This window comes from Anabas testudineus, chromosome 16 (genome assembly GCF_900324465.2).
Source record: "Anabas testudineus chromosome 16, fAnaTes1.2, whole genome shotgun sequence".
NCBI lineage: Eukaryota > Metazoa > Chordata > Actinopteri > Anabantiformes > Anabantidae > Anabas > Anabas testudineus.
Genome location: NC_046625.1, coordinates 16,585,494 through 16,598,913, shown reverse-complemented (window position 1 = coordinate 16,598,913; position 13,420 = coordinate 16,585,494). Strand labels below are relative to the sequence as shown.

Here is a 13,420-nt window from a genome sequence, read left to right as displayed (position 1 = left end):
TTCATGCTAAAATGTAGGCGTCGCCTTTTAGGAGCTTTTCCTGAAAACGTGTCAGGTAGCTGTATCACAGGTGCCTGTGAATCACAGGTGGTTAATCTGTGGGTATTAATAGTGGCAGGTAAGCTGAGCAGCTACTTATAGATAGCCTGGAGAGCTAAAGAGCTATATACCAAAAGGACACTGGGTATACACAAGGCCATGAAGAGGACTAAGAAGAGAGCAAGATGAGACCAATAAGATAACAATAAGAAAAATAATGATTTCAATATATTTTTGTTTCAGTATAATGAAAGAACTGCTCAATGACTCCTGTCAAATGAAACCAGACACTATGTCCAAAGACAGGAAAATTCCAAATCTTTGCTCCTGAACACATCATCTGTTCATCATCCATCACTCATTAGGTGAGACACATGCCCTCAAGCTAGTGTGAGAAAATAAGTTTCCTCACAAGTCTGACTTAGTTTGGCCCCTGGCTGGGGGATTGGCAGAGCTGTTCGCATTCAAAGAAGCACAACCCATAAAGACATGCGTGGATGTAAGATTTGCGTGTCACCATCATTCACACGAACACAATCACCTATGCCTGTTACAGTCATTCAAACAAAGGTACACGTCATGCACCCGCCAGGCATGCACACACGCACGCACAGGATTCAGACCCATGAAGATTTGATCCTGGAGCAAACGTTATGGTCGTTATTTCTTTGATAGAGAATAGGAAAAATAGAAATTCTTCCAGCTACTTGACCTTGGCAGGTTCAAGAGGGCACGTAAACACCTTTATTTATGCCTGCCAAACACAGAGCGGCCACGGCACGCCAGGCCCTACAATATTACAGCCATTAATTAGATCCTCTTAAAATATCACAGCAGCTCAGCCAGCAGGGAGCACACGAAGCTGCAGATGTAGAGGGAGATAGAGTTGACAGTAAGAATATCCAGATTTCTTACAGCTGCTCACAAGGAACAAACGCTACAGAACATATCCATCCACTGAATGACACCCGAGATCAACATGTTATGAGTATTATCGCATGCAGCGTCCAAAGCAGTGCGCTGAATGAGTGTGACATGGCCAAAATAAGACTATTGTATTGATGACAGATCCATATGGTTCTCCTTAATGCAGGAATGCAGCCTATCCATTTGTATTCATGGCGGCTAGTTAAAGGGAAGGGGTAACCCTCAGACAGAAGAGGGGAATGCAAGGGGTATACATTCACAGTACATCAATTGAACACAGACACACACACATATACACAGCAGACACACAAAGGGGTGTGAACAGCCTCTACATACAAGCCCAGCAGAGGGGTTTCTATTCAAAGGGATCAGCCAGTGTATAGACAGAGCAAGTCTAAACTGTAAAGCGTGGCTCTGCACTGGGGAGTACAATACCTCTGATGGCAGCACGTACCCACAGAGGGCAGAGGCTCTTAATGGGGAGGGATAGGGTTGGGGGGTCAGAGGGAACAGAAGGTGAATACAAGGCAAAGGAGGAGCGGGAGTAAACAAAAAGATAAAAACACTGAAAAGAGGAGTGGTTTCATACAGGGTGAAGACGACTGTGTGAATTACCTGATAAACATCAGCACAGCTACACAGATGTTTGTATTCGGCTCAAATAACCAGTGTCATCCTCAGCACCATTAACAAGAAAAGTGTAACTAAGAATTAAGAAATTTGATGATTCTCTCTATTATAGCCTAACTGAATTCAAACTTATTTATCATTCAACATCCACATTTATAACCTTGCATTTATGAGAAAACTAATATTTAGTGGTATGTGAGACATTACAAAGTGTGACAGGTGGTAAAAGTAAAAAAAAAGCAAACTGGGCAAGCACAAAAGCTAAAAGTGACGTGGGATGATGTGTGTATGCATGTATGAATGGAAAAAAAAGGTCAAATTCAAAACAGAGTGATGAATTGCAAAAACTATTCAGCAAACCTATTTCCCATTATTTTGTCGTCTGTTCATATTTCACTTTTCTTTAAAATTCTGTAAGAGCTCCATTCTCCGGGAACGTGGTCTCTTACTGTTTGTTAGTGAAAGTTCGTCTGTATTTGTGCCGACATGTGGACCGTACGCCAAAGTGGAGGTCTCCCTCTACAAAGGCATAACTGAAATAACTGGAGGTGGGAACTTCATTTTCATGCCTGAGATCATGGCTGAGCAACGCCGTCAGATTACTGCACTGCATTGGTACCATTGATGGGATTAGTTGCCTAGCAGCTGCATGCCCATATGACAAACATTCACACACACACACACACACACACACACACACACACACACACACACACACACACACACACACACACACACACACACACACACACACACACACACACACACACACACACACACTTCCTCCAGAGAAATGGTCACATTGGTCACATGGTCTGAGGTGAGCTAGTGAAGTCATACGCACACACAAACACAATTTCCCAACAACATTATCTAAAAGACAAACGGTAGATTCTCTTCTTATCAAACATTTGTTTTAGCTAACACACTAGTCCATTGGCTCTTAGACCCACAAGGTTACCACCAACCACGAACTGAGCAGTGCAAATACTGCTCAGTCATGCCACATATACAAACAAGCACAATTACGCACATGTTTGATGTCACTGGCGGCCCTGCTACACAGTGGAACAGGATGTAACCCTCTCACACGTCTGCACTGCATTACCACATGATATCATGAGATACTGGCCAATGAAATTACTAAATAACTTTCAGACCATCACGCTCAACTGATTTGAGCAAAGTTCACCACACAAAGCAGTGAAACTGGTGAGGACTGACATGTCAGCACATTGCAATGTTCCCAAAATTCTACTTATGACTACTACTAATACTAATTTATGGGTTGTAAGGACTATTATCAGAAAGGATGTTGAGAATATCATGTGGAACTAGTTCTATTTCTCAATATCAAAAACTAACTTGCAAATGCCTTGATGAGCCGTTCATTAGTATCTCACTCCAAACGCATGAAATAATAGCAGCTGGTGCTCCAACAAAGCCACCGTACTGCCTGTAATATTAATAGGTTTATGACTGTGGCTTTATGGCAAACACAGCAAATAGTTGGTGGCTACAAGAACAAAGTGAATGTGTGGGTTTATTAGAAAACCAGTTTAATAATATCAGTGAGTATTATTATCAGTAAGCATTATTATTATTCCTCCACAAAACCAAAGGTACGGAGCATAGTTCAAAATCTCTGCATAAGTGATAAAGTCTGAGCACATGTCATTTAAAGACATGTTATTTACTTCCAGTACGGCCATTGCATGATCTCCAGTACAAAAACTGTATCCACTTAAAATGTCTTAGAGTAAACACAACTGTTCCTTAGTTAAAGGCACCGAAACTCATCTGGCTCCCCGATCCTTCTGGGTACTCTCTCCATCCCGACTGATCCTGAAAGCTGACAATGTAATTTCTGCTCCATTTATTTCCCATGCCAGGGCCAAGCGTTCCAATTCACTCGTTGAGTCCTCACAGACTGCCCGCCCTTACCTCCCATGCTGAGCCAATATTGTGCTTAAATCTCATGCTCCGATTGTCATGGATGAACCCTGAATGGCACAATTAGGTAGGCGGCGTAATTATAATGGCACCCTGCGTCCAAGCAGATCGCCCTTTGAACTGCTGAAATGTTTACAGCGGAAGAGACCCAAATATATATTATTTCCCTCCACCCACCCTCTAGTCCAGTGGAGGATAATGGGCAGGAACCGGCTTTCCACACCGTACTGAGACGAGAGACAAACACACACACACACACACACACACACACACACACACACACACATAAAAGAACAGTAGTAGTGCTATTTACAGTTCATTTCTAAAAGTAAAAAGTAGATGCTAGATGCAATATCACATGTCAAGTCTCACACAACAGCAACAAAGCATCAGCAAAAACACACACACATTTAACACACAGTATCTACCGGTTGTTGAAAACCAACCTTGATGGGAAGGAGAACTCCGATTGGCTGATTGCTGGAAGCTCGGACCAATGAGGTCACTCTGTCTGCGACTGGAGGACCGGTCTATGTTGTCCTGCTGAGAGAGAAAGAAGCAAGAAAGGACAAAGAATTGTGTTAAATGTAAACAGAGAGATTAAAATATATATCAAGCCCACATAATTAACCTTTTCAGGAATGAAAAGAGCTGCCAATTACTAAATTAGACTAATAATACAACTTTTTTTTTGTTTAACTAATTAGTTTAACTGATTGACTTTCTCCATTACAGTCGTGGGTATAAATGACGTTGTGAGAAACACTGAGGTCAAAGTAACAAAGTGTATGTCCGAATGACAGATAACTGTTACTTCAACAGGCTAATGAAGCTCCATTAAACTACAAACAGAGGGTCAGTGGATCAGATACATGCATGTAATGAAATTAAGTCCTCTGGTGTTAACTACAACAAATTCAGTAAAGCTGAGCTAAAATAGTCTCTACTCCTCTTTTGCTGTAGGTGTGAAAACAGTTACATCAGCAACATGTGTGTGAACATGTTCAGGTGTGCATCAGAGCACAGAGGAAGGACCACGGTGTCCTGGTTTGACCTTTGTTACACATTCTCTTCAAATACCAGTCATGGCAACTATTCAGCAAGAAAAAACACAAACAAACAAAAGTAAACTACAGTAAAGTATGTATGTTTATGGGATCTTTTTATTGGGATTTGTGTCTTGCGCTTGCGACTGCTGAAGAGGGCAACTCTAGATTAGCTGCTGCGTGTTGTGTGTAACAGCAGGAGAGGGAACAGAACGTACTGTGAGTACAGCGTCCAGAAAAACACTGCTCCTGACTCCGTGTCTCTTACACAGCAGACCTCCTCTGATGTTGTAATAAGAGCTGCTGCGGTTGTTGTGCCTCATTTATACCAGTGACGGACATCGCAGGCCGAGTCGGATCCCTTTACACTAGTTTTTTTTATTTATTTATATGAATGACATATTCTGTGAAGTGTTTATGACAAATGTTCATGGCTTGTGTCGGGTTTGGGTTTTCTTTTAGTAGAAAATTAGCAAGGATGATTGAATGATGGTGATTACGGTATCCATCGTGTAAATCCACAGACTCAGACACAGAAATGTGTCTCGTTTAGTAAAGTGGGGACAGTACTTATTTTTATTTGTAAATTCTTAAAGTGAGTGGATATAATTATAACAAAAATCCATGAAGAGTGCTTCAAAGAGAATTGACTCACTGTGACAGAAGTGCTCGTAGAAATCCACTCAGATGTCTCCATTCTTCAACGTAAGGATTTAAATAATCTGGCAATACATAACCGCTGAGGACAAGCTCTCTCAGACGCTTCAGTATGTCGCCCTGGTGTCTGTCTTTGGGCCTGTATTCACACTAAACTGGCTATAACTGGATGTACAGTGTCACAGCCCCCTCTTCTATACCAACTAACCCAACCGCATCCAATCATTACATCGCATTGTTCCATCTGTGCATTGTCTTGAGTTCCAGACGTTATGGTTCAATTGAAAAAGAAATTTTGGCTCTTAATGGGCCTAACCTGCTTTTTTAATTTAGAAATAATGATGAAATAACCACCGCGTCACGCCACTTGTTCCTGTGACATAGCAAACCATGTCAACACACACGGTCTGGAGGTCCAGCTACCAGACTGTGACTGATCCCAGCCCAGTCACCCAAACAGCACTCAGATGCTGCTAAATACTGATTTGCATGGCTGTGTGGGAGTAAATGAGTTAACTGGTTAAACCATCTTTGAATCCCACACTAATCTCTCCCATTTCAAAACCATATTTTTCCATTTTTGACACAATGTTAACTTAGGGGCTTAATTCTATATATTTAACAGTTTAGTTTAATCCTCAGCTATGCCACTGCCTAATGATGAATTTGGTTTATTGAAGCCTATAAGGTTGAGAACATTAAAAAAAAGTAGATAAAAAAGTTTTGTAATAAACAGGTGTTCTTTGTTTTACCATTGTTCATTTATTTTGTCCCTCACTCTCTCTTAGACCGAGACACATACACAGACATGAAAACACACACGTGTTGCTTAAGTTCTTAAAGAGGGGTCAAACAAGGACTGAGGGTAGGCCAGGTTTTGACAAGGAGCATATAAGGGCCCTTTCATATTGATGAAGCTGAAAGAAACTTCAAATAAGGCTGAAGGGGGTGAGGGTTCAGCTTTTTAAAAGGGGTCAGTGTGAGGCCAGAAACAAGGTTAAGCCAATGAAAGCAAGACAGACTCAAAGCTCTGTAGGTTGGGCCACAATGTCAAAGCTACACCTTTAGAGGAGGTCAGTCTGAGGTTATTCTGTGCAGGGATTGAATCCAAAGCAATACTTGACTTACTGCTTTGACGTAGCGCATTAGGTTGAGAATGAACTCGATCGATAAAAATAATTGATTAACAAGTTTAACGGTATTACACATACGCAGGTTCCATTATGGTCAGATACCTACGTAAAACGGAGTATTCTCGGAAAGCTTTAGAAACGTGGGTATGAGATCAAGGGATTCGATCCTTGCTTTTGTCAGATCATTCCTGCTGACAGGCGGATAGTCCCGTTATAACATGGATGAAAACAAGACGAGTGGGAAGCTCTTACCTAATTAAGCAGAATGAGATCAGGAGTCCACACTAAAGTCTGCTCTAGTGCTTTGTTTATCTGTTTGTTTGTACTCTAGGAAATCAGTTGTAGCTGTTGCCACAGCACAGCCGAGCAAAGATAAAGTCACACTCCCACATATTTTAGGAATGTGGACTCCTTCCTTCTTTTCAGGAATTTATTATTATGCCATTTTCCAAAGATGCTCGATCAGCTCAATGGGATTATCATCAATCATTAGAATTAAGAAAGGTTTTAACTTTCTGCAAGACAAGTTTACCTGCATTCACAATGACTGTAGATATTTGCCCAACAGACCTAATAATACAGTCACATCTCAATGTGTTGCAAAACATACGGTAAATTAGTTGTAAAACTGAGTGTTAATTCTGGCAATACCTGTTTATATGAGGCTAAAACATGGCATTTAACGCAATAATGTTCTGTGCTCACATTATAAAATAATTATTAGGGCAGTCGAAAGAATGCATTAACTGTGTTTAATCGCACTATGTAGTGACCTTTGACCCGGTGTGTCGAGAATAAGAAACAGGAGCCGGTGCTGTGAGACTTTCAGCACCACAGAGACGTGGAAAGCAACAAGGGAAGGAGAAAATTTACCTAAGCACCCAGTTTGTGGGAGAGATATGGCTTATATGTTATTATTTTGTAAGGTCAGACATCTACTGTGTGTCTTCCCATTGAACAGATTTATAATGCAAAGACATAAAGAAATCAGCTGTCTCGGGCTTTCTCACAACATTTTTTATGTGCCACCATCTACTCAAATGTTACAACGATTGAGAACCGTGGTTAGTTTTACATTTATCCAACCTAATAAAATGTATATTAGCTCCAGTAGTATGGTGTAGTGTTTTAGTCAGCTATCATCCTGTCACTAAGAATGCCTTTTAGTAAAGGCCATGAACGTTATCTTAAATTACAGTTACAGGGAATTACAGTTAAAATATTACTGGTATCTTAAATCTAGTTAATTAAATGAATATTCAAAACATCTGAATATTAAATTGAAAATCAAATACCTATCTAACAACCGGATATCCAGATATTTGAGTCTAACCCTTGTTGGAAAAGGGAAAAAGAGTAAGAATCAGAGTGACTGTGACAAGGGACAAATTGTAATGGCTGGACGACAGGGTCAGTGCATCTCCAAACAGCAGGTCCGGTTGTGTATGCAGTGGTGAGTCCTTACAAAGTGGCCCAAGGAGAGACAACCAGTCAACCAGCAACAGGAGAGTGAGCACTCAAGTCTCGCTGAGGTGCATAAAGAGCAAAACGCTGTCTGGTGTGATCCCACAGAGCTACTGTAGTTTCATGCTGGCTGTGATCAACATGTCTCAGAGCACTCAGTGCATCACAGCTTGCCACGTATGGGGCTGCATAGCAACAGGCTGATTAGTTCCCATGCTGATCCCTGTTAACAGCTGACAGCACCTACAGTACAGTTGGCACATAAGCATCAGATTTGGACCATGGTGCAATGGAAGACGGCCGGATTGATCGTGTTTGTTCTGAAAATGGTAATCTGATCCATCTTGATGTGCCGAAGCCGTTTTAGCAGCGGAAGGAGATCTACACAAAGTTAGTCAGGTGATCAGCCACAATGTTTTGACTGTATTACTGTATGATTATTTACTGTGCCAAAGGGGGGTAACCTCAGCCTCCAGCGAATGCTCAAACCCTGTAGTATTATTTTTGTTGGGTTCATTTTTGAACTGTTCTGTTATTAAACCACAAAGCAATAAGAAGCACAGAAACAATATACACACCAGCAGCCCTGACTCAACTATGCCACAAAGTGCACAAACACGTTCAGTGCCTCACACAGATCTTTGGTTTCATAAAAGCTCGTCTCTCTAAGCTGTGGTGACCTGGGAGAGTCAAGCAGGGTGAACTCCGTGACCTCTCTGAGCTCTGAGGTGAGTGGTCACAGATCAAGTCATGACCCAGATAACGAGCAGACAACAGACAAGCTTCTGATCAGGCTAATAGAGCTACTGCCCTTATACAAATGTTTGGAAGGCCTTTGCTCTGTGAAGGTTGGTATGAATATGTCGACTCAATCTAAAACCTGATGTCTACCAGCCAAATCTGAGCAACACATCAGGATACAAGTTGATGTAGAGGCCGCTTTTCTACCCAAGCCTCAAATGAACAAATGTTGTCTCTGTCAATCTTTCTTCTGTGCCACATGCTGCATCAAGGACATATACAGAAACTAAAATAGTGCCTTTAGATTTTTCCATTTTTAATTATTAAGCTTAAGCTAAAATTTACAACTCAACCTCAGTTACGAGTTCCTGAATTACACTGTGATTATGTATAGTTTGTAGTTTGAAGAGTGATGAGATACAGTGGTGTTTGAAAGTTTATGAGCTATTTTCATTTTTCACAAACAGTAGAAGGTGGAAGGGTAATGGTACTTTTTTTGGAGACTAGTGGCTTCCTCTATGCAAATTAGTCATGCAAACCTACTTGAAGACTGTAAAACTGATAGTAGACAGTGCAAGAGACGCCTTTAGTTTCCTAGATGTTACTGTGGGGTTTCATTAGACCTCCAGCACGATTACATTTCTTTTCTGTTTGACAGTGGTGGTGGTTGAGTCCAAAATCTTTAGAAATTCTTCTTATCCCATTAAGACTCACATTCAGCCCCTCATTAGAATTTTCAAACCTTCAAATGAACTGATAATCCTACTAGTCGAAACTGGCAACGAACATTAATCGACTTGTTAAAGTAGCATATGAATTATTGATAAAGAAATAAAACAAGAAGTGACCACTTACCTGATAATTTGGATGATGCAGGAAATAATCCGGACATCCGGCCACAGCCATGTTTTGAGTTTGTCAGCTCTCTGGTATCAGTTTCAGTATTAGATGGACACTGTGGAACCTGCAGAGAGATAAGAATAGACAAATGGAGGTTAGTGGAAAACTCTGCAGGAAGAGGGGGGAGGGTGAGAAGGTCCAAGAGAGGAAGGAGAGGAGGTTGACACAAAGGAAAGCAAGTTGAAGTCTAAGTTCTGAGAAGACAGATAAAGCACAGAGCACTTCTTAACCCACATAGACCCACGGTAATCAACACCAACAAGCAACAAGGGAGGAACGGTGCTCGTTTATAATCTGTAAAGCAGAGGCAAAAGAACTGATGTGTCGAAATGTTGATTTGTACACATGCTCAAAATCAGAAATAGTTGCTTTGTATTTTGACCACATGGTTAAAGAGGCAGTTCCTTTTGTTTTTTGGTACTACTGTAGACTTTTAACACTCAACTGCAGCTTTCCAGAAAGGTGGCGATGGGTCATTACCAGGTTCTCCTAATAGGTTTCCACTGTTATGTAAAGACAGCTATATAGAGGGCCAGGGCTTTGGACCATATTTCAAATTTGAACTGAACTCTGCAGTTGTGGCTTTACGTTTATTGCTGAGGGTAAAATGAATTCACATTTTCAGGCATACTGATTTTTACTTGGATGATAAAAGACTTCACTTTGCACTTGCACAGCAGTACATTTGCAAAGAAAATAGAGGTTTGCTAAAGAGAAGTCACGTGCCTTGAATTATGCAAGTCTCCATTACTGAGCTGGGAGACTTTAAAAATGAGATGCTTCCCTCCTCAGAAGTCTTCCCAGCTTTGGTTTCTTGATTCATTTTACCATTTGGACTCTTACCCAACCAACAGTCTCACCATACTTCAATTTCACACCAATATATTATGGAACCATCTGCTGAGGTGCGGTCTGTGTAAGTTAACATAACTTTAAAGGTTCGTCTGCTCTATGAAGCCTTGCTCTTGGCCATCTTTGGGTCAATATAACCACAAATTCAACAGCATGGCCTTTAGTCTATTTGAACTTCTTAAAGTGGGTATCCTATTAACCTGTAGGAACTGCTGCCACTGAACAAACACCTGTAAACACAGACCCAAAAATATCCTGCAGGCACCTCTCCAGGTCTTAAGTTAGACCCTCAGGGTAATTTTGGAGCCGAGCAGCTCACGCTCACAATAAAGATGCTCTTTTATGCCACAGTTCATGACCCCCCGTTGGCATTTTGAAAATATAACCTGCCATTTTATAGACAGCTAATATTATCTCGTGTTTGTACTAGTGGTTGTGAGGTGAGCTGCCCTTGTGGCTGTACAGTGTTTATAAAGTATTTGCGTGCCTTTCTCCCCATAGATGAATGTATGCGTGTACCGTTTACGGCATGACACAGACACTAACATGAAACAGCTTTTTATGCTGAATTAACACCTGTACTGTGACAAAATTGTCCATTATTGTAGAAAAAAAAATTTTAAATCTTGAAATATCAACTATAAACTCTGAAGTTGTCCTCTTGTAATGAATTTTCCAGAACACTGTGTCAGCTGAAGAGATGACAAACTGTCAGTCAGAGCTGTCCCTTTCAGTCTTTTTAAAGAACTAAAAATAAAAAGCTTTATTTAAATCCCACAAATAATGATAAAACCATGAATGCATTCTAAACAGAGCTTGGCACCGTGATCACTAGCGCTGCCGAACGGGCTTGCTTGTAATGACTGTAATGTGTGTGTGTGCGCGTGAGTGTTACAGTGTCAATCGGTGTGTGTGCGGCCTTGTCGGCTGGCATGCAAAGGCAGCTCGTCATTTACACATTATTTACAGACACACAGTTTACAACAAAAACAAAACAAATTAACATCAGCCTGAGCTCTCTGAGCAGCCCCTCATTAGGCAGCACAGACTTGCTGACTAGCTGTGGCTGAACTGAGTGCTTATTATATTTCGAGAGTCAGGAGGTTGTGTAAGAGGGACAGAAGTAGGGTTCAACTAACTAACTGCGCTCCTGCTTTCAACATCACAGGTGTGAATCCTGCTTCAGCTGTGCGTGATAAAACATGGGAAAAAGCTCAAGCGTTCCATGCAGCATTAAAATACCTCACAACCCGCGTTTCAAAGCGCTCGTATGTACCACAGTGACCCTCAGTGACTGATATATTGACCAAACACACACACACACACACACACAAACACACACACACACACACACACACACACACACACACACACACACACACACACACACACACACACACACCTATGCTTAATTGCACACTGACACTATCAAAGCCACTCCAGGGCAGGGATTAGACCTTCTCAGAGCACTTTGATTCGATTCCTTCTACTTGACCAAAGTAGTGAAATCTAACCATCCCAGACTGGGACAGTGCACTAGAAAGAGGGACACCAGGGTGCTCTGGCTGTACCCAGCGGTGAGGTCATTGCAGCTGGATTAATCAAAGTTTAGGGTGAATGTTAGTTGGTGGACAAACACAGGGGACTCAATAATGTCCACCATGAATCCGAAATCCTTTCCAGTCCCGTCCTGAGTGAGACTTCACAGCAAAAACACTACTGTATTTATCTAGAATATTTATAGTTTGTGATTTGAATTATTTCTAAAAGGATCCATATGTGTGGGTCCCCTTGCAAAGCTAAAAGAAAACACACTATAAACATCCTGCTTTGAGCTGCTTTACTACACAGTCATGATGTACATTGGACAGTATCTCAAGGGATCTTGAGATTAGATTGAATTAGTTATGGATCCTCAGTTTCACTTGGGAAAGGCCACCATTCAGCTTAAATATCTGTCAAAATGAAACACTTTGACCTTAGTATTACATACAATTTCACCAATAAATTATTAAAGTAAAAAAATAAATAAATAAATAAAAATAAAAAGGATTGGCCCCAGTGTATCTAGAATCAACAAATGCAGCACAGAGTTGTAAAGTAGCTGCTTTGGTGCTACATGCTAGTCAGCCCAGGGGTTAATGCGCTGATATGTGCTTACATCTCTAGGGTCCAGCTTCAACATCCCCGGGTGATAAGCCCTGCAGAGAAGCCAAAGGCGAGGTCTGGGATCATCAGAAACCCGGGCTATTTAAAGTAAAGCCTAATTGAAACGGCAGAAACATTTCCCTGAACAGTTCTCCTCTTTTACACTGTGGTGGATCAGTGTCTGTCCAGCTCACCAGACCAAAGATGGATGTTGAGATGACTTTGGAGGCTGCAGGACTGTTTGCAACCAATACCAGGAGGAAAAATACGACATGCAATGCCAGTGCACTGATACAAATAGGAATGAGGGATTGCAAAAGACAAACTGTGCAGGTCTAGGTCTCTTTTCAAATGATAAATATACATTCAGAATCATGTTTATTAAATCTCATTTTGGTTTTAAATAGAGTCGTTGCTTATTTAGACCACAGTTTCCTCCCATATTAAATAACATGTTATTAAGTTCTTTTCCCCCTTCCTTAAGCCTTTCCAAGTTGTCCAATAAAAATACCTAGAGTGGGAAATGGAAAAATTAAACTTTTAACCTCATATACTGTATGTAGGCCAAACCTGAAATAAATAAAAGTCTTATGAGCTGCGCTGCCAAACATTCCTTGTAAAAAAAAATAAAAATAAAAATAAAAAATGAAAAAGTTTTTAAAAACCTTCCTGTAAGTTGGTCTGGTTTGTTTGTCTTAACTGTCAGCCTGCCTCCCCATTTAATTAGTTTTTCTACCTTTCCTGTCTGTCTATCAAATCGCTTGACTTTGTAACTTTGTCTCGACCTGGCTCTCTCCCTCTCCCTCGCCTTCTCTTGCTCTCTACAGTTCTGTTTACTCGTCTCTGTATCTACATGTCAAGTCCCCGTCTACCTGCCTGGCAGCCTCTGTTCATTTCTGGGAGGCGTTCACTTCTCTGTGTATGTGCCTG

General features: G+C 41.1%; 1 protein-coding gene across 3 annotated transcripts in view; it reads right to left on the bottom strand.

Annotated features, from left to right (window-relative positions):
• The window catches only part of LOC113169628 (growth factor receptor-bound protein 10-like), a 52,799-nt gene that overhangs the window by 30,765 nt on the left and 8,614 nt on the right, over positions 1-13,420 (bottom strand). For 2 of the 3 annotated variants that reach the window (XM_026371197.1, XM_026371195.1), the window contains exons 2-3: positions 9,446-9,554; positions 3,996-4,092 (exon numbers count right to left, since the gene is read on the bottom strand). In XM_026371197.1, the coding sequence (XP_026226982.1) occupies positions 3,996-4,092; positions 9,446-9,496 (148 nt within the window). In that variant the 5' untranslated portion in view covers positions 9,497-9,554. The remainder of the gene's footprint in view (positions 1-3,995; positions 4,093-9,445; positions 9,555-13,420) is intronic. The other variant, XM_026371196.1, reaches the window with a different exon arrangement.